Consider the following 22375-nt stretch of genomic DNA (forward strand, 5'->3'; position numbering starts at 1 on the left):
AGCCTTTGATATACCAGTCATTTTAAGTACACATAAGAGTGCTTAATCCTATATGAAATCGCTTGAAGGACATCTGAGACACGCCATCTAAATAATCATCCCATCCAAAACTCAGTTCGGTCTTGCTCAGCGACAATTTATAATATATAATAAACTTTTAATCTTGAGCGTCTATGGCTGACCAAACCTATGTCTACTCTATTCTCCCCCAACCTTTGTTTCTCCTACACCACCATTCCTTAGTTGTCACCCTTCCCTTTAGTTCAGCATTACCAAGAATTCATCAGACATTCCCAGAAAGTTAATACCAGACACAGAAGACATAATCAGAAACACTATCATCTTGAAGTAAACAGGTGCCAGAAACAATAAAATTGCAGGGCTTCTAGATTATGGTAGCCCCACTCCCATGGCTAGTGATAGTCAATGTTGGGCTAGTAAATAACTACTATCTCCATGCCCGATGGCTAGTGAAAAAACAGTTGTTAAATGCTGCATTTAAGTCTGTTTTGTAAATATGAATATCCTGCCCCTTCCCACCCGAAATCTAAGCAGTTTTAAGCTCTATCCCAGTCTTTAGGTGACAGATCCGATTATTCTTATTAGTAAAGTTGTATTTACTTAAGTAGGTAATCGTGGTAAGTAAATTTGTTAAAATCACTGATCCCCATGGCTAGTGGATTTTTGTTAAAATTCCAGAAGCCCTGAACCTGTATTTTAATTATACTTGACACACTTGAAGTAAACAGGTGCCAGAAACAATAACATTGTCTTTTAATCAGTATTTACATGCAAAATATAAAACAAGTTCAACTGTTAACTGCATAATGTAAAATTATATTGTGTCATCCAAATCACCTGCAAAGTGAAAGGGCAAAAAAAGAAGAAAACAAGATCTTTTTACAAATAAGCACCATTTTCAGTCTAAAAAATATTTGTTTAAAAGATATTCCTCATTTCTATTGGAATTTCATTTTCCAAAGGTACTACTGTCCTCCTCTATGTACCTCCTATGATGTTGCTGCTATATATGTAAAGATTGACATCTGCCATGCTGTGCACTATACTCTCAGTACTTGGCCAATACCTGTAAGCTTTTCAACGACCAGGGCTTCTAGATTATGGTAGCCCCACTCCCATGGCTAGTGATATTCAGTGTTGGCTAGTAAATAACTGCTATTGCCATGCCCGACGGCTAGTGAAAAAAAGAGAGAGAGTCAAATGCTGCAGTTAAGTCTATTTTTTAAATATGAATATTCTGCTCCTTCCCACCACCATCCTCTGTTAGTGTTTTTAGCTCTATCTCCCTTTTTAGGTGACATATCCGATTATTACTACTAATGAGTAAAATTGCTAGTGGATTTTACAAAAATTCTAGTAGCCCACAAATGAGACAGCACATCAGCTGTATAATGACCCAATCTCACACAAATGAGACAGCACATCAGCTGTACAATCACCAATCTCACACAAATGAGACAGCACATCAGCTGTACAATGACCGTATCTCACAAAGCTGGTGTAAGAATGAGGTCATAAGACCAAGAACAAATCCTGTGAGTGACAGACCCTAGTTTTTAAATACTACAACACATTTGTCACTATTAAAGCAGTTTATAAAAGTTCATTTTGTTTAACACCACCACTAGAGCACATTGACTTATTAATCATTGGCTGTTGGATGTCAAACATTTGGTAATTTTGACAGTCTTAGAGAGGAAACCCGCTACATTTTTCCATTAGTAGCAAGGGATCTTTTACATGCACCATCTTACAGACAGGACAGCACATACCACAGCCTTTGATATACCAGTTGTGGTGCACTGGTTGGAAGAGAAATAGCAGAATGAGCTAAAGCAGTTTATGATAATTTATATTAGAAGTACTTATTATAATAGAAGTATTATTTTGGATATTAATTTTCATACGCCTTTTGCAATATCCCAAAATACATTTTTCATAATTTCAAAAATGCATGTTCATCTGAGAAGTAATGGTTGTCGAGACAAGCTCCAGTTATTTTCAGACAACATTTCCCTGTTTAAACATCACAGATTTCAGTATACCTGTGTTATAACCGTATCCCAATGTGTTACAGGTTTGTAACTAAACTAGGTGTCCATTTTTACGGGTTGAAACTAGGGTCTGCGACTTTAAAAAGGACCACATCTCACGAGAGCTAGCCTTTAAAAGGCCTTACCTTTGAACAAGGTCATATACGGACACACAATACAGCCCTAAAAGACCATCTTGTAAGATGCTTTAAAAGACCGGAGAAGAACATGGTTTTAAAAAAACCATCTCACAAGATAGAGGCTTTAAAAGACCGGAGAAGAACATGGTTTTAAAAAAACCATCTCACAAGATAGAGGCTTTAAAAGACCGGAGAAGAACATGGTTTTAAAAAAACCATCTCACAAGATAGAGGCTTTAAAAGACCGGAGAAGAACATGGTTTTAAAAAGACCATCTCACAAGATGGAGGCTTTAAAAGAAGCTCATCTCACGAGAACGAAAGAACTGTAGATATCATTCAAACGGCATAAATTCACCATAAATGTCATGGCTCTTTTGGGGACTATAAAGACAGTAATACACAACAAGTTGCCGTCGTTTAACAGTAAAAACAATGTAATACCAGAGTAAGCTAAAGTAGGTCAGTGTATGTACAATTGAATTACAAACATCAATTCTCTAATGTTAATTAAAAAACGTATTACTATACATTCTTTGTGGGTGACTAGAGACGTGCTTTCTCATTGGATGCTAAAGCAGTGGAAAATACAACAACAACAACCATAAACTATGAAAAACAATCACGAACATTACATCAAGTCATTTGACAGATGAAATAAGTTTTTACATGTTGTCTTGAACAACTAATTTGCATAAAAATGTCGTATCATAAACAATATGAAAGTTTACTGCTACAATTAGTTATATTATTAAAGGGAAAATTATTATTGATCTTTGGTAGTAAATATAAAATTATTTAGTTATATTACTATAATATAACAGTAAATATAACTCTAATATAGTTCTACTGCAGTAAATACGTAATTCAGTATATTGCAGTTATAGGACAGTAAATATGAAATATATTATACCTGCATGATTCCTTTAATGTAAAAATAAACTTTACTACACTTTTTTATTAGTGTAAATAAAATAAAAATGTATCACATGAGCAGTTTCTCTGATAAAAATATACAATTTATCAAGTTCATTATAGTATATGTATAAATCTTAACGTAAATATTAATTCATTACTTGCATAATCTCTAGTACAAATATTTTATAAAGCTGTAACATTCCAGTAAATAAGAAATCCATTACATCTGAAATATTCCTCTAACAAAAACACAAAATTGATTCCTATGATCAGTTAGACAACTGTAAACAAAGAATGTATTACTATCGTTGTCCTCATTACAGTTAAAGACATAGGCTGTTTAATATATAAACACATCAATGAATTTAACTTCTGTTGGGTTTTTTTTTTTGCTTGGGGAAATAATCTCGATTGTTAATTAACAGAAGACTGAGAATAAACTTAGTTGATCTGTCAAATGCTATGGGTACGTATACACACAATCTAGCTGCCTCTTATGAAATGGATATATGAAGAAACAAAGCTGTACACTTGGGATAAATGTTTATGTATTATACTAGAACATGTAAAACATAACACAAGTACAGTCAAACCTGCTCTAGCAACCACCTGTCTTAAGCAGACACCTGTGTTTAGAATACATGAATGAATGTATAACGACACCCCAGCACGAAAAATATATTGGCTATTGGGTTGTGTGTTTAGAGGACATCTGTGTTTTGATACTCCCATAATCACATAATACAGTACTTGTATATAGAATCAAGTGAACTTCCCATATTAGTATCTGACTGAACGAAAGTGAAGTCAGAAGTCTTGGGAAGTTCACAAGTTTCGTAACATTGTTAAACAATGTCATTTAGCCAAAAAAATTAGTGTGGTATTTTATTTATTACTAACCATTAAATGATATAAAAATCATTATTTGACAATGACTAACAAGATTACTCAATGATATGTGCGAACGCACAGAGCTAAGACCAGGGACGTTAACATCAATTACTGAAATGATGTCATTTAGTCACTAATATACACAAGGGGTGTATGAAATTTGTACAACACAACCAGACATTCACCATGCGGGTATTAATAACCTGTCTTAAAAGACCACTTTCTAATACTCCCTTTGGTGGCTGCTTAACATAGGTTCGACTGTGTATCATTCACTCACATTTTGTATTATTTTGCTAGTTGCCTATATATCCGTACCATTCCGTCACTCATAAAGGTCTCTCCCATTTGATTTGCTCCCCAACCTTTCTATGGAAGTGTGAACAAGGATCACAAAGGAACCACAAGTCACTAACCTCATCGGAAAGAGGTGCATTACAAGGGGCGTGTCCTGGTTTTAAATATTATATTCAATAGACACATGTACTTGAACACAACCCCGACAATTAAACACTGCAGTTGTCAATGCCTGGAGGATTGCTGACCTCATCGGAAAGAGGTGCATTACAAGGGGCGTGTCCTGGTTTTAAATATTATATTTAATAGGCACATGTACTTGAACACAACCCTGCCAATTAAACACTGCAGTTGTTAATGCCTTGAGGATTGCTGCAGTGCTTTAAGTTTGGGTAAAATGTTATATTTTTCTGTCTTTTTAACTTATTTATTTTTTGTAATACTGATAAAATTAAACTCCTTATATATATATATATATATATATATATATATATATATATATATATATATATATAATATATAATATATATAAATATAAATATATATTAACCTCAAAACTGCAGTCGAAAATGCCATGACTGTGTTACCTAGTATATTATAAACAAAATTTCAAGAAGGTACATTTTCTTAATTGCCAAGGCTGTGTTATCTAGTATATTACTAAAAAAAAGTTCAAGAAGGTACATTTCTTAATTGCCAAAGCTGTGTAATCTAGTATATTATACATTTCTTTTTCCAAGATGGTATATCTGTTTTTAAATTACATGCATATGTAATATTTTAATACTTAATACAATACTTAAAACACTAAGTACACATGACAGCATGACGTTTATCTATTTAGTAAAATAAACCCATATGCTCAACAATTTTACCCACTTAAACATTCAGAAAATTATTTTCAATTGTATGTATACACATAAACCATTGTTATTTTGCTGGAAAAGATCCGACCCTTCTGCAGTCGGCGAAAGCTAGCTGATATTACTGCTGTCGTGCAGTGTTTTAACAAACTCGCATCATGACAACATTCTCTCACATCAAACCATCAACTTCCACACAGGTCATCATTAAAATCATTTGGATGTTGCAATTGGAATTCAGTTTTATTTAAAGTTTGTTTTGTTTAACGACACCACTGGAGCACATTGATTAATCAATCATCGACTACTGGATGTCAAACATATGGTCATTATGACTCGTAGTCATTAGAGGAAACCTGCTACATTTTTCCATTAGCAGCAAGGGATCTTTTATATGCACTTTCCCACAGACAGGAAAGCACATACCACAGCCTTTGATCAGTTGTGGTGCACTGGTTGGAACGAGAAAAAACCTAATCAGTTGAATGGATCCACCGAGGTGGTTTGATCCTGCTACACAAGCACCTCAGGTGAGTGCTCAACCAACCGAGCTAAATTCCAACCCAGCTAATTCAATACATGTCCTCGACCGGACCCAATTTGTTTCACATCTTCTAACTTCAAGTACCATATCTGTCAAAACTGGGCAATTCCCATGAAAGTGAAACATGATCTGTAACTTTATGTAACAAAGTTATACAAAAGAATTCAGTTCAATATTTTGAAATACTGTGGATAAAAACAACCCAAAAAACCACAGAAAACTCCTTTTGTTTTGTTCAACGAAAACACAAGAGCACAATGATTTATTAATCATTGACTATTGAATGTCAAACATATGGTAATTTTTGACAGTCATAGAGAGGAAACCCGCTACATTATTCCATTAGTAGCAAGGGATCTTTTATATGCACCATCCCACAGACAGGATAGCACATACCACGGCCTTTGATATACCAGTCGTGGTGCACTGGCTGTGACGAGAAATAGCCTAATGGGCCCACCGATGGGGATCGATCCGAAACCGACCGCACTTTACCACTGGGCCCCCAAACAAAACAAAAAACCTATAGTCCCCTCTGGTTGGACCGGCAGGGGGACTAATGAAAAGTATTCAATGAAATATTTTTTTAAACCACTTGAGACGGGTTGTGCATTTTATCAGGTTACAGCAAACAAATGATTTTTATGATGGCTTCAGTTTCAAAGACAACAAGGACATTTAATTAATTTGAGTTTTGTTAGTTACACAACTTGCTTGTAGCTACACGTATAGGAAGTGATTACTAAGACGTCACTACAAATCACATGAGGGAAATAACCCGAAGCAGATGCCTGTGTTACAAACAAAACAGTCTGGTGTAGGCACGTATGTTCGTGTAACAGTATCACATCACCATGTCACGCTTGGAACAAGAGAGAAAGAATAGAAAGAGAGAGATGAAAGAATAACCAAACCTGAATGATTTCCGTGTGTTATGCCAGGACTGAATAAAACATCAAACACAAAATGTCATCTGCTTCATGATATTACTGGAGTTTTGTTAGCATGATTTTAGTTAATGTCAGGATTAAAATATGATAAATAATAATCAACTACAATGTTTTTGGTGACATTATTACATTTTTGTTATCAGGATTCTGACAAGTTTAAAAAAAAAGAAACCAAAAAAGTGATCTAAAATGTAGTTAGTTAAATATACAACAAATATTAAGAAACTATTATCACATTTAGGACTTAATTGTATTTTTGTTAACATGATTATACAGCATAGTTACAGCTAAAACATACCTGGATTGAAAACCATCATCACCTTTGTGACATATCTGTAAATTATCATTATCTTAGCTATCAAATAGAATGTGAAAAGATACAAATAATGCAATTCCGTTTCACACATTATTCTTCATGTATACAATACACAAACTGTTTTACACAAGACAAGAGCATTTTAATATTTTAATTCTTAAATTAACATTATTATCAATTCACTTAATTTTAGAAAAAAAGTCAAGTTTGTTTTGTTTAACGACGACAGCAATAGAGCACATTTATTTACTAATCATAAACTATAAGATGTCAAACATTTGGATAAATCTGATATATGGCGTTACAGAGGAAGTCAGTAGCTAGGGGTCTTTTATGCACCATCACACAGGCAGGATAGCACATGCAATGGCCTTTGATATACCAGTTGTAGTGCACTGGCTGGAACGAGAAATAGCCTAATGGTCATACCAACAGGGATCAATGCTAAACTGACTTATGGACATACCAACGGCGATCGATGCTAAAGCAACTTATGGACATACCAACGGGGATCAATGCTAAAGCGACTTATGGACATACCAACAGGGATCAATGCTAAAGCGACTTATGGACAACAATGCTAAACCGACTTATGGACATACCAACGGTGATCAATGCTAAACCGACTAATGGGCATACCAACAGGGATCAATGCTAAACCGACTTATGGACATACCAACAGTGATCAATGCTAAACAGACTTATGGGCATACCAACATGGATCGAAAGAAAAAGAAAGAAGTGTTTTATTTAACGACGCACTCAACACATTTTATTTACGGTTATATGGCGTCAGACATATGGTTCAGGACCACACAGGTTTTGAGAGGAAACCCGCTGTCGCCACTACATGGGCTACTCTTCCGATAGGCAGCAAGGGATCTTTTATTTGCACTTCCCACAGGCAGGATAGCACAAACCATGGCCTTTGTTGAACCAGTTATGGATCACTGGTCGGTGCAAGTGGTTCACACCAATATGGATCGATGCTAAACCAACTTACTGGCATACCAACAGGGATCAATGCTAAACAGACTTATGGGCATACCAACGGGGATCAATGCTGAACCGACTTATGGGCATACCAACGGGGATCAATGCTGAACCGACTTATGGACATACGAACGGGGATCAATGCTAAACAGACTTAATTTTAGAGTCATTTAATGAACACCTCAGCATCTTTGAACTATAGCTATTTGGTTAGAGAGAGAAGAAACCTGCATCTGCCAAACAGTTAGAGTTGTTCTGACAACGAATGCACAGGATATGCTGTCCAGATATATATAAAAAATAATAAATGTAATAATTCTAATAGATTTACACATGTACTGTCACATTAAGCTAGGAACCCGTACATGCTTAGTATTGAAACATTTTCTCTTACATCTATCTTATTTTCATCACTTTCACAATATATGTAATTGTTTTGTAAAGTAGATTGCACAGCGTTATTGAGATCAACAAATATGTGAATAATTACTGAATAAATCATGTATCAAGAACATCATGGCCAACACATTTAGAATGTCGAGAGAACACATGTATGTACATTTTATAAGAGCTTTACAGATCACGGTCTTCCATTTGTATTAATAGGGACAGTTTGTATTATGTAACACAGAGTGAAACATTTAAAAATATTCTTTTAACAATAGTGCTACGTCAGCACTGAAAATAACTCCCAAGATATGTCGTTTAACTAAGGCCCACAAGGTGTTACTTAAATAATAAATAACAAAATGTGTTACTTCCTCAGTAGAAAATGTTTCCTTCACTGTAGCAATGTCACTTATTAAAATGATGATTACACTGGTCAGTAAACGGTTTATAACTAAAGTAATAGCTATTGTATGTAAAAATTAAAATAGATAGATATTCATTTATTATCCATGAAGTGAAATATTCTCTCCCTTGAATGCATGCCTTTATGCATGTATTATGGTTTTCTCAGGTATAATTATTCAGTTCATGGGCAAACGGTACATGTGTACATCTATAATGTTTATTCTGAATAAAACTCAACACATTTTATATGGTTACTAAAAAGAAGCAAAATAATTAGAAAAATTTATTGGGAGAGAAAATCAATGCAAGATATAAATAAAAACATGATTTGTTCAATTTTACATTTTTCAGTTGCCACGTTCATTTTGGTTTTAAAAAATGTTTAACCATAATGAATTGGGGTGGGGGGGGGGGGGGGGGGGGGGGGGGGGTTATTAACAACATTTTGAGACTAGCTTAATTCCTGCTCAACACGAGTTACAATTTTTTGTTATAATTCTATATTGTTAACAATACTTTGAGACTAGCTTAATTCCAGCTTAACACGCATTACAATGTTTTGATGTAATTCCTAATTTTTAACAATATTTTGAGACTAGCTTAATTCCAGCTTAACACGCATTACAATGTTTTGATGTCATTCCTAATTTTTAACAATATTTTGAGACTAGCTTAATTCCAGCTTAACATGGTTGCAATTGGACAAATCTCTTTCTCCCACCTGGCACACACACACTAAGACGGAAATCACCAGGTGAGGTTAAAACTAGGATCCCGTGCTAGACGAAGTAAACGGAGGCCTCCCGAGGGCGAAGTTCGTCATGTATCCCTGCACGGAGTTGTGAGCGCCACCTAGTGGTGGTTGTACGGCGGCCCTCACACCTAGAGAACCCGTAGGGTGCTGGAGGGCGCCCATGGAATGTGTCAGAGAAAACTGCGCCGCATCCTGCTTGCCCGAATAATCCGCGGTGGCAACCGACGTTTGAGCGTGTTGTTGGACTGGAAACTTTCCCACCACCTGGTTTCCGAGGTTCACCGTCTGCACGAACGGCATCCGCGACAACGGAAAGCCGTTTTCGTAAATAACACTTGCACCAGAGACGGCCGGGGATGGCCACGGTAGATGTGTGGGGTTCACTGCCTGTGCTGGCGTCACCTGCTGCTGCTGCTGTTGTTGCGGAGCAGTCACATGCGACAACACCTGCGCCGAATCAACCCGTAAATGTTCGGCCATCGAGGACGACGTAGTCTTCTGCAACGCCGACGTAGAGGTCTGTGGAGACAGCGCCAACTGCTGGGTGAGAGCCGTGTACGGAAGGTTGCCGTGGTAACCAGCGAGCGTGGTCAATGCAGCCTGTGAGGCAGTGAAGTTGGGGTGCGACGATGTACCCACCGAAGTCCTGTTTGGCATCGCCATGCTGTTCGTCCGGCCCCCGACGACGGAGACCGCAGGCGTAAAGCCGGCCAGTGACGATGGCACGGTGGTGAACAGTGTGTTAGATCCGGAAAACACCACAGGACGGTTCGCCATGCTGTGTCCCAGCACCACACCTCCGGAAACCGGATTCAGTCCGTGAACTCGGTGCAACAGTTGAGCTGTCAATGCTGTCGGCATGGTTCCTGTGTGTGTCGGGGCAGCACTTCCCGCGACAACAGGCCCTCGCAGTTGCGTGTGAACGCTGCCGCCACAGTCAGAAGTTACATCGTTTGTAGATTTGCCGATACCGCCGTCCATGGCGCTGTTTGAGGCAAACTGCGCCGACAGCGACTCGGCTATGGATCTCGACAGCTCCTCACTCAGCGCCTCCACAGACATGTCGCCCTTCAGCAACTTCTCCAACGTGTCCTTGGCAGAATAAACGTCCTTGGTCGCCTCGGCAAGAGCTCGTTCCAGCTCTTCCGTTTCTTCCGTAGACGGTTCAAACTCACCATTTCTCCCTGACAATAAAGACATAAATGATTTTACAATTAGATTTAAACAGGGAACATTTTTTTTAAATCTTGATTTGAGATATTTCTAGTCAATTGAAAATTGATGAGCAACTACTGTTTAATGTTTTAGAATTGTGTAACAATTATCTCAAAATTGCATAGCGAATCTCGACATGATACTGAATAAAATGTCCCGTTAAATAGGGAACAGTCGGGATAGGTAAATAGTCTGTTACAAATAAAATTACATTTATTCAATCAAATCAATATATTTATCAAGGCACTTTTTTATCATAGATAAAAATCTTTGTATCTCCCAATTTTCACAATGAATTGGATTCTCCTGTTTCCATGCTTTCTGCTAATAGTTAAATAAACAAAACAATTAAACGACATCTACATGACAATATATTTCTTTGAAAGGCCAAATGAGTCACCATTCCTAATATTTTACATGTATTGCATACAATTACAGGGTTTGTGATGACGTGTGATCACAGGGCCTAGATAGAACAACTTTCAAGTGCATATTCAGTGTTCTCGCTGGGTGAAAATTAAAGGAGGGCGGCCGTGCAGCACCAAAAAAACAAAAAACAAAACCAAAAAAAAAAAGGGGGGGGGGGGGGGGGGGGGGGGGGGGGGCTTGGTGGTTACCATGTTGTTATGTGTTGATAGACTTTCTTTATTTTGATTACAAAAAAGTGTCTTTTAATTGAACCGAAGATGTTATCGGTCTGATATTCACTGGCAGTTCCGGTTTTGCTGAACCGATCAAAGTTTTAATATTATTATTTTAATAAAGATTTCAAGTTATACGAAAAACAAAAAAGACAATTGTGTGATCCCCTAATGTCGAAAACATTTTTTGTTATTCCCATCTTCATCGAATGAATCGATCGCTGTGATAAAATATTATCGGCAACTGATAAAAAGTAGTTTCGTTTTTGTAGTGGCGGTATATATATTATTTGGCACCCAAGATGAATGATTTTAATACTAAACACTACCACTTCTGTTGATTTTATAAGCAGTGATATCCCCCCAAAATGAAAAGTTTACAATATGTTATAAGAATTGCTGAATAAACAGAATGACAGAAAGTAAAAATCATCAGTTACAATCAATTATATCTGTAACGGAGGACAAAATATCAGACGACAGTTAGTGGAAACAAAAGATAGAGTGACCGTTCTGATCACGTGACAAATTTGGCGCCAAATAAGTAGGGGGGTTTTCAGTCGGAGATTGCCGAATCCATAAAAAATAAAAATGTTTCCATTGCTCAAATAAAATATAACTTTTATTGTTTGTATTAAACATACAAATGGATCAGGTATGGGACAAAATAGAGGCTGTTAAAAATACTATTAAATTACGTTACGGTAACTGTCGTAAATGTTTCGTCAGTTTCTTTTTTGTACACAATGGGGCTTGTTTCCTTTGATGTGTGCAGACTGATAGTTGTGGGTTTTTTAGGTGTGGAAAAAAAGTGTGCATTTGGAAATAGCGGAGATAGGTGCTGCAAAATATTGTAGGGTGCTGGAAAATAAAGAGGGGCGCAGAAAAATAAAGGAGGGTGGAGAATGTGAAAGGAGGGCGGCAAAATGCAATAGCAGGGCAGGCCACCGTGCTTAAATGAGCAGCGAGAACACTGATATTACATTTTCATAAAATATTTATTGAACAAGAACCCTTGAAGGGCTGTCAAGTTTACCTCGACCTATCAATACACCATGCTTCTGGGCCATCTGGTTTAAATGTGATAATGGGGTTAAAATTTCTTTAAACTGTTATTTCTTGTGTTTATTATTAACAAAGCGGTTATGGACAAATCATTTCCAGTTGTTTGGCGTTGTTGTTCTTGAATATTGCTTTTTTAAAACCCATACTGCATCAAAAAGGTTAGAAAGTTACACTATACACAAATAAAACTAAAACCCAAAATCATAATGTATATTGTGTTAATGTTTATATTTTAATCACATACATACGCCATGTTTTTATACAAAAAAAAAAAAGCATTAACCTTGTTGTATCTGTAATATGCTAGATTATTGCTTAGAACCTCTGCATTTACCCACATATTTTTTGTTTTTGCCGTAGACATTTTCTTAACTGCAGCAGGTGTTGTCAAGAAGATACATTTTAAATCATGGATCATATAAACTCCCTCTCCACCCGCTCCAATTCCAAATAATAAAACATTAACTAGAAATATCTACCAACCCCACCCCTAACCTTCTACATCTAACCAATAACATGGCCTGACGATATTCTTCTTGAAGAGAGGACATACCTGAGAAGATATCAAACGCGTCATCTGGTATTTTATTGAATACTTCTTGAAAGTCTTGTTCTTCCAGTAATCTGGAGGCCTGCTCCAGGGGTAACTCTCCAAATGCCTTGCCAATATCTAAAATGAAATAAAAATGTGTAGAAAGTAAAGAAGTTTGTTTCGTTTAACGACACCACTAGAGCACATTGATTTATTAATTATCGGTTATTGGATGTCAAACATTTTATAATTTTGACAGTCTTAGAGAGGAAACCTGCTACATTTTTCCATTAGTAGCAAGGGCTCTTTTATATGCACCATCCCACAGACAGGATACTACATACCATGGCCTTTGATATACCAGTCGTGGTGCACTGGCTGGAACGTGAAATGGTGCAAAATTTAAAGATTATGTCAATCACAAATCTAAATTTAATATTTATTAAGAAAACAGAAAAACAGAGAAATAGATCGCTGTGGTTTCCAGTTAATTTAACAAAACGATACAACAGTTTTAAAAGCTTGCTAATATTAAAAACAAAAGTGCAAAGATTTTTATATTACATACATCTACAAGAGATGTTAAAGATAATTGTAGCTGTAATTGCACACTAAAAGAAATTGCAGCACACTGTGACAACCCTCCTGTTAAAGAAACCAGTAGTATTAAGTGCTATCAAGAAAATTAATATTATACCCTCAAAGAAATGAGACAATATTCCTAACACCATAGATAGATCACTATTTCAACATCTTTAAACCTGGGCAGTAATAGAAATAAGTAGAATTTTTCACTAGTCCACCAGACAAACACATCTAGAAATCGACTGGTCCGCCAATATTTTCACTTGTCCAAATAAATAGTTTGTTTTATTCAAGTATCAGGATGGTGTTTTTCATTGCTCAAAATGAAACTGCATTGAACATTTTTACTTGTCCACTGGACAACCACCAAGGCACATTTTGTTTGTCCGAGCAGATTTTCACTTATTTCGAACACTGTTGGATGACACAAAAACTCTACACAAGAGTCATGCAATTTTGACAATATAGTCTTAGAGAGGAAACCTGCTACATTTTTCAATTAGTAGCAAGGGATCTTTTACATGCATCGTCCCACAGACAGGATAGCACATACAACGTGGTGCACTGGTTAAAACGAGAAATAGCCCAATGGGGCCCACAGATTGGGATCGATTCTAGACCGACCATGTATCAGGTGAGTACTTTATCACTTGGCTATAGCCTTCCCCAATTCATACACTTTGAATGTTATACTTTTCAGGATCTTTGAAATGCATTTACCACGACCTTTTGGGGTATTCCCAAGAATTGTTTCTACAAACAAAGCTATAATCTATTTATATTAAAATATTTCACTGGATTTGCCAATCTCTCCTGACATTATATTCAATGGAATAAAAAAAAAAATTATCAACTCCAAATTGCACGACTTTTTAGGCCTGGAAAATTACATTTGTAAATTGCATATCTTTCCAGGCTTAGAAAATTAGAAAATGACAAAATATTAAATTTGCAAATAGCGTATCTTTCTAAGCTTAGGAAATAAAAAAAAATTGCAAATAGCATGTCTTTCCAGGTTTACAAAATTAAATATCTTCCCAGGCTTAGAAAATAGCACAATTTACAAATAGCATATCTTTCAAGGCTAGAAAATGACAAAATTTGAAAATTGCATATCTTTCCAGACTTAGAAAATTACAAACTTTGCAAATTGCATATCTTTCCAGGCTTAGAAAATTACAAACTTTGCAAATTGCATATCTTTCCAGGCTTAGAAAATTACTAAATTTGCTAATTGCATCGGTTTACAGGTTTAGAAAATTACTAAATTTGCAAATTGCATATCTTTCCAGGCTTAGAAAATGACAAAATTTGCAAATTACATATCTTTCCAGGCTTAGAAAATAATTTTTTTACAAATTGCACATCTTTCCAGGCTTAGAAAATGAATTTTTTTTAATAAATTGCACGTCTTTCTAGGCTTAGAAAATTACTAAATTTGCAAATTGCAAGTCTTTCCAGGACTCGACAACCTGTGCTGCACTAAAACCAGTCTAAGTGAGACTTTTCCATTTCTATTTCTTCATAAAGTTATGGACTGTCATTCTGTATCGTTTGTACTGGAGGGCCTCAGGGAAGCTTAGCTTTTGCTTACGGAGTTACCCTCAATAAATAAAGACCGTATTATTTTATTTTCTTACACACCATGCATTATTTTTGATAGCACATAGTTGTTTACACATGTACGTGTGTTAACAATTTCAAGACATACGACTGGCTGTTCCTAGGTGATGACCAGGTCACCAATGTCATACACCCAATAAAAAACCCAGTATAGTGGAAATTGATTACACTGTGATGTATAGTTAACCTGACAATCATGTGTCTGTGATGCGTAAGTCAGGTAAAGTGCAAAAGGTTGTAAATATCTTTTAGTTAATAAAGATGTTAAAATTTGCTTAAAACCTGGTTTTTGAGGATACGTAAGAAATAGAATAATACATTCGTGCCTGTTACATACCATTTATCTAACAACTTGTTTAAAAACGTATCAAACTTGTTTTTGCTCGTTAGATACCTTTTAAAACAACTTGTTGTGAGACAAATGGTATCTAACGGCCACGCTCATGTATTATTCTCTATGTTATACCTTCAATGCGGCCCGGGGGCAGCATCTCGTCAAGAGCAACGCCGCTTAGCGCAGGTTCGAATGTTTTGTCATCCTTGCTGCTGGTGTTGGCCGTCGAGACGTCCGCAGAGCCAACATCCATGTCAGACTCATCGTCGCTCTCATCACCAGCCACCGGCGCCGTTGTCGTCTCTACGTCGACATCAACGTTCGAGCCAGACTCCTCGCCAGTCTCCTCTTCAGGTAATGCTGAGAACAATATCATACATGGAGAAAAAAATTGAGGTGTTTTCTCTTTTAAGAATACTTTACCTAGCCTCAAAACATATGCATATTCCCCTAAGGATAGTAGTCTGGTTCGAACATCCCAACAGCCAATAGGATGGCCTAAAAAATTTCCGAACAGTCTTCCTTCCTGTTCCAGTCACTTGACTGTAACTTCCTTCTTTTCCCAGAGCATCTCATTGACTGTTGGGATGCTTAGACTGGACTACTATACTTAGGGGAATATATTTGTTTTGAGCTCAGGTGAAGTAGAAAAGAAATTACTTTGACAAAAATGATGAAAACGTTTTCATGGTTTTGAAAAGCAGGGGGTAATTATTGTATGAATTTAACCATAGAATCAGGACAGGGATTTATCGATGATATTTTACCAGGGTTCTACATCTGATGGGATTGAGAAAATTAAATAAATATAGTTTGTTTTATTTAACGACGCCACTAGAGCACATTGATTTTTTATCTTATCATCAGTTATTGGACGTCAAACATATGGTCATTCTGACACTGGTTTTTTTTTAGAGGAAACCCGCTGTTGCCACATAGGCTACTCTTTTACGACAGGCAGCACGGGATTTTTTATTTGCACTTCCCACAGGCAGGATAGCACAAACCATGGCCTTTGTTGAACCAGTTATGGATCACTGGTCGGTACAAGTGGTTTACACCTACCCATTGAGCCTTGCGGATCACTCACTCAGGGTTTGGAGTCGGTATTGGATTAAAAATCCCATGCCTCGACTAGGATCTGAACCCAGTACCTACCAGGCTTTAGACTGATGGCCTAATCACGACGCCGGTTTGAGAAAATGAGTGCGAGTAAATCACACTTGGTTTCCAGGCTACTGAATGATGCAGTACACATCAGTGTTTTTAGGCAAAGCATACGACAATTAGAAGAATAAACTGCAATGGTAAAGGAATGAAGTAAATAAACAATTTCTTAGCATAGTAAATTATTTATTATTTAATTTCCTAGCATAGTAAATTAACGATGTCTTAAGAGTAGTAAATTTTAAAACATTTAGAGCAGTAAATGAAGAATTTTCTACTGCACTAACCAATTATTTCCTAGCACAGTAAATAAACTATTTCCTAGTGTAGTTAGCATAGGAAATGAATAAAGAAAATTAACAAATTCCTAGCATAGTAAATTAATGATCAAATAATTTCCTAGTATAGTAAATGAACAATTTCCTAGCATGGTAACTTAATGATATCTTAGTGTAGTAAATTTTAAAAATTTCAACGTGGTAAATGAAGGATTTCTAAGTGAAGTAAATCAATGATTTCCTATCACAGTAAATAAACTATTTGCTTGTGTAGTTAACAAAGTAAATTAACAATTTCCTAGCACAGTAAATTAATTAGTAAATCATTTCCTAGTGTAGTATATTAACAATTTCCTAGCTTAATTAAATAATAAACGATTTCTTAATATAGTAAATTAACAATTTCCTAGCATAGTAAATTGATTTCCTGGTGTAGTAAAATCAATGATTTCTTGGTATAGTAAACTGATTTCCTGGTGTAGTAAATCAATGATTTCCTAGCATACAGTAAAAGTTTATTTTGTTTTACAGTTTATTTTGTTTAACGACACCACTAGAGCACATTGATATATTAATCAATGGCTATTGGATGTCAAACATTTGGTAATTCTGACTCGTAGTCAACAGAGGAAACCTGCTACATTTTCTTAATGCAGCAAGGGATCTTTTATATGCACTTTCTCACAGACAGGAAAGGACAAACCACAGCCTTTGACCAGTTGTGGTGCACCGGTTGGAACGAGAAAAAAGTCAATCCCTCCCCTAGCGTACAGTAAAGTCTACAAACCAGTTTCCTCAGGCTGAGATCCACTCTCCGGGACCGGTTTCTGTGGACGGACGTAGCGAGATTTCTTCTTCTTTTTGCCTTTGCGCGGGGGGCGAGTCAGGGCTGGGGGCTTTGTCTTCTTGCGAGGGCGTTTCCGGCTCTCCATGTGGAGGGTTTTTTGATAGTTATCCTGCAGATCAAATGACTAAATATTTCATTTAACAATTAATTTATATGTCAGAATAAGAATTTAAATGTCAAGGAGCCAAACGTAGTAATTATTCATAGTAGCATATGCTTAAAATGCTCAAATGTTCATTAATTATTTCCATTACCAAGTAGATAACACTTTCATTTAACCTTTCCTCTGGACTGGATAGAAAGCCTAATCCATTCTTTGTCCGCCAGGGAACGACTACTAGGCCAATAGGTTGATTAATGTTTATTTTTTAGCTGGCCTTCTAAAATGGCATGCAATTCAATAGTATTTATATTCGTACTATGCAAGTAATTTAAATAACACCCACCTCCATATTTTGGCGTAAATTACAATTAATATATTTTTAATTTACTAATTTATTCCAAATTATATGTATGCCTTCAAACCAAATTCTCCCTTTCTGTCCTGGACTCGTGCCCATGATGGGTGTGCCAGAACCTTCAGTGGATATGGGCATGTTAATATAGTTTTCCTGTCTTCCTAATTATTTCTTACAAAATCTTTTTTTATTTTTTTATGAGTACTAATAAAAATGAATATGGTTTGTACACTTATAATCATGAAAGATCTGAAATAATTTATTTGGGTGTAACGGAAAAGTAAAGATATTTTTGAGACCCTTACAGCCTTCCTATAATGGACAAGTAACAATATTTGTGAGACATGTAACGGACAAGTAAAGATATTTATGAGACATGTAACGGACAAGTAAAGATATTTATAAGACATGTAATGGACAAGTAAAGATATTTACGAGACACTTACAGCCATGGTGTAACGGACAAGTAAAGATATTTATGAGACATTTACAGCCTTGGTGTAAATAACAAGTAAAGATATTTATGAGACACTTACAGCCTTGGTGTAATGGACAAGTAAAGATATTTGTGAGACATGTAATGGACAAGTAAATATATTTATGACACACTTATAGCCTTGTTTTAACGGACAAGTAAAGATATTTGTGAGACATGTAATGGACAAGTAAAGATATTTATGAGACACTTACAGCCATGGTGTAACGGACAAGTAAAGATATTTGTGAGACACTTACAGGCTTGGCGTAACGGACAAATAAAGATATTTGTGAGACACTTACAGGCTTGGTGTAACGGGTAAGTAAAAAGACACAGGCTTGTTGTAATGGACAAGTAGAGATATTTAAGAGACACTTACAGGCTTGGCGTAACAGACAAGTAAAAAGACATTTGTGAGACATGTAACGGACAAGTAAAAAGATATTTGTGAGACACTTATAGCACTGGTGTAATAGGCAAGTAGAGAGACACAGACTTGTTGTAATGAACAAGTAAAGCTATTTATTTGACACTTACAGCCTTGGCTCCATGCTCGGCACAGAGCGGCAGTTCGTGGCGGATGTCGAAGACCGGGACACAGCACTGCGTGTTGTCTGCGAACTTGGCTGTGCAGTAGTCAAACAGCTGCTGTTCAACATTGTACATTACATCTTCAAACAGTCAAGAATGTCAAACCATCGTCACAGAAACGCAATAGAAGAAATGAAAATAATATTAATGATCTTCCCTCAATACTGGGTTCATGGAATCTTTTGAAGGCAAAAGTTCAAGGATTTTCAGTGCCCATTATTAGCTTTTTACAAAGACCTCTTAGAAAAGGGACATTACCCACAGGTTCTGTGTAGATAATGAAATTATTTCCCTTGGATCTGTTCCACTATATTTTACAAACATTTTACTTGTTATTTGAAGGGCTTTAGATCTCACTAATTTGGCCACAAAAGGTTTTGTTGTCTGTTCTGAGTGAAGTATGCTCTTTTTAGTGCAATATTGTTAGCAATAGCTGCTAATGTGTGTTTGTTTCGTTAACGACACCACTAGAACACATTTAACGCTTTATTAATCATCGGCTAATGGATGTCAAACATTGAGTCATTTTGAAATATAGTCTTGGAGAGAAAACCCGCTATATTTTTCAATTAGTAGCAAGGGATCTTTTACATGCACCATCCCACAATTTTAAACAGTGGTTGGTATACGGGAGTGTATGTTTACAAACATGTTGAATTAGAAAGTAAAGGATACATTTTAAACAGTGGTTGGTATACGGGAGTGTGTTTTCTTACAAACATGTTGAATTAGAAAGTAAAGGATACGTTTTAAACAGTGGTTGGTATACAGGAGTGTGTGTTCTTACAAACATGTTGAATTAGAAAGTAAAGGATACATTTTAAACAGTGGTTGGTATACGGGAGTGTGTTTTCTTACAAACATGTTGAATTAGAAAGTAAAGGATAAGTTTTAAACAGTGGTTGGTATACGGGAGTGTGTGTTCTTACAAACATGTTGAATTAGAAAGTAAAGAATACGTTTTAAAACAGTGGTTGGTATATGGGAGTGTGTGTTCTTACAAACATGTTGAATTAGAAAGTAAAGGATACGTTTTAAACAGTGGTTGGTATACGGGAGTGCCCGGTTTTTGCACTGGACGTCTTCGCTATCCTTGATGAGGCACGGACGATGCTCTAAGCCGCGTTTCTTGTACCTAAAAATAGAACAGTCCAGATTAAAGAACAAATAAACGATATTAAAACATGACAGAGCTCTGTATTATTACGAACCATGTTTACTTGTATTAGCAGTACTAATCTTAGATCATAATGGATATTTAATCATCTGCAGGCCTTGTAGAATTGAATATCACTAGCCATGGAAGTGGGACTACCATAATCTAGAAGCCCTGATCTGTTCAAGTAAAGCTCACTGTCTGGAATATATAGATCCAGCAAACCAATAAAAAAATCCCAAGACAAATGGAAATCCGATTCAACCAGCTGTTCAAACAACTAGTATTTTTGTATATTAACAAGCCTTCTGAGAGCACTGCTAAAGTAATACATGCCCCATACTGACCCCAACATTGTGTATCAATTTGTCTATAGGCTTGTGTGATATTTTCAATATTAAAAACACAAATGTATGCTCTTTTTTCCACTCTGATCAAGATATTGTGTACTAACTTGTCTACAGGCGTGTGTGATATTTTCCATATTAAAACCACAAACACTCTATATTCCACTCTAATCCAGACATGTTATACTAACTTGTCTACAATCTTGTATGATATTTCACTCTAATCCAGACATGTTATACTAACTTGTCTACAGGCTTGTGTGATATTCCACTCTAATCCAGACATGTTATACTAACTTGTCTACAGTCTTGTGTGATATTCCACTCTAATCCAGACATGTTATACTAACTTGTCTACAGCCTTGTGTGATATTTTCCATATTAAAACCACAAATGCTCCATATTCCACAGTAATCAAGACATGTTATACTAACTTGTCTACAGGCTTGTGTAATATTTTCCATGTTAAAATCACAAAAGCTCTATGTTCCACTCTAATCCAGACATGTTATACTAACTTGTCTACAGGCTTGTGTGATATTTTGATGATCTTCCACAGCGCTCTGAGAGCGGCACACGAGTTGTCACGGATGGCTTTGACGAGCGCAAGAGTCGCCTGGTTGTTCGTCCTGCGTACGCGTGTGTTGCTCCGCGTGGCGGTCCGAGATTGATTGCACTGGCGTCGAAGTCGTGCTCGCAGCAGAGCCAGCTTTGTCGCTCGCACGTGAAGAGGAAGGTCATCTTCCGGACTGTTGGGAAATAAAAAATATAAATAATCAATATAAATCAATCAATCAATCAATCTAAAAAATATATATATATATTAAAAAATAAATCAACAGATCAATCAATCAAGCAAATGTTTTATTTAACAACACACTCAACACATTTTATTTACGGTTATATGGCATCAGATATATGGTTAAGGACCACACAGATATTGAGAGAGGAAACCCGCTGTCGCCACTTCATGGGCTACTCTTTTCGATTAGGAGCAAGGAACCTTTTATATACACCATCCCACAGACAGGATAACACATACCATGGCCTTTGATATACCAGTCGTGTGCACTGGCTGGAACGAGAAATAGCCCAATGGGCCCACCGACGAGGATCGATCCCAGACCGACCGCGCATTAAGTGAACACTTTACCACTGGGCTACGTCCCACACCATCAACCAATATAAATAAATAAATGACAAATCAATCAATCAATCAATCATGGTACTTATGGATTTGAAATCATTTAAAATAAGACACTGCATTTCATGTATTTTGACAAATTTTAATCAGTTCTCTTAACCTTCTGACTACTGGAATAATTTGTAACAAAAACCACGTTGAGAGGTTATAAAGTTATAAATTTTACTGAAATATTTTCACAAATACATAAAATAGGAAAAAACAAACAAATTGCATTTACATACGGGTATTTTAAACCATGCGCCAGTATTTATGTCCATTATTCCCAATAAATGGGAGGGGGGTGGGGATACCAGAAGTTTTTTGTGATTTTCTTTGTCGGTACAACATACAAATTTAT

At 36.3% G+C, this 22375-nt stretch overlaps 1 protein-coding gene across 1 annotated transcript in view; it reads right to left on the reverse strand.

Moving 5' to 3' along the window:
• Window positions 1-7816: 7816 nt before the first annotated feature.
• The window catches only part of LOC121385271 (INO80 complex subunit D-like), a 29990-nt gene continuing 15431 nt past the window's right edge, over window positions 7817-22375 (reverse strand). Inside the window, exons 5-11 of the mRNA XM_041515876.1 lie at window positions 21350-21580; window positions 20360-20463; window positions 19275-19408; window positions 17742-17910; window positions 15642-15869; window positions 12989-13105; window positions 7817-10698 (exon numbers count right to left, since the gene is read on the reverse strand). Of these exons, the coding sequence (XP_041371810.1) occupies window positions 9527-10698; window positions 12989-13105; window positions 15642-15869; window positions 17742-17910; window positions 19275-19408; window positions 20360-20463; window positions 21350-21580 (2155 nt within the window). The 3' untranslated portion in view covers window positions 7817-9526. The remainder of the gene's footprint in view (window positions 10699-12988; window positions 13106-15641; window positions 15870-17741; window positions 17911-19274; window positions 19409-20359; window positions 20464-21349; window positions 21581-22375) is intronic.

Source organism: Gigantopelta aegis, chromosome 11, assembly GCF_016097555.1.
Source record: "Gigantopelta aegis isolate Gae_Host chromosome 11, Gae_host_genome, whole genome shotgun sequence".
Classification (NCBI taxonomy): Eukaryota; Metazoa; Mollusca; class Gastropoda; order Neomphalida; family Peltospiridae; genus Gigantopelta; species Gigantopelta aegis.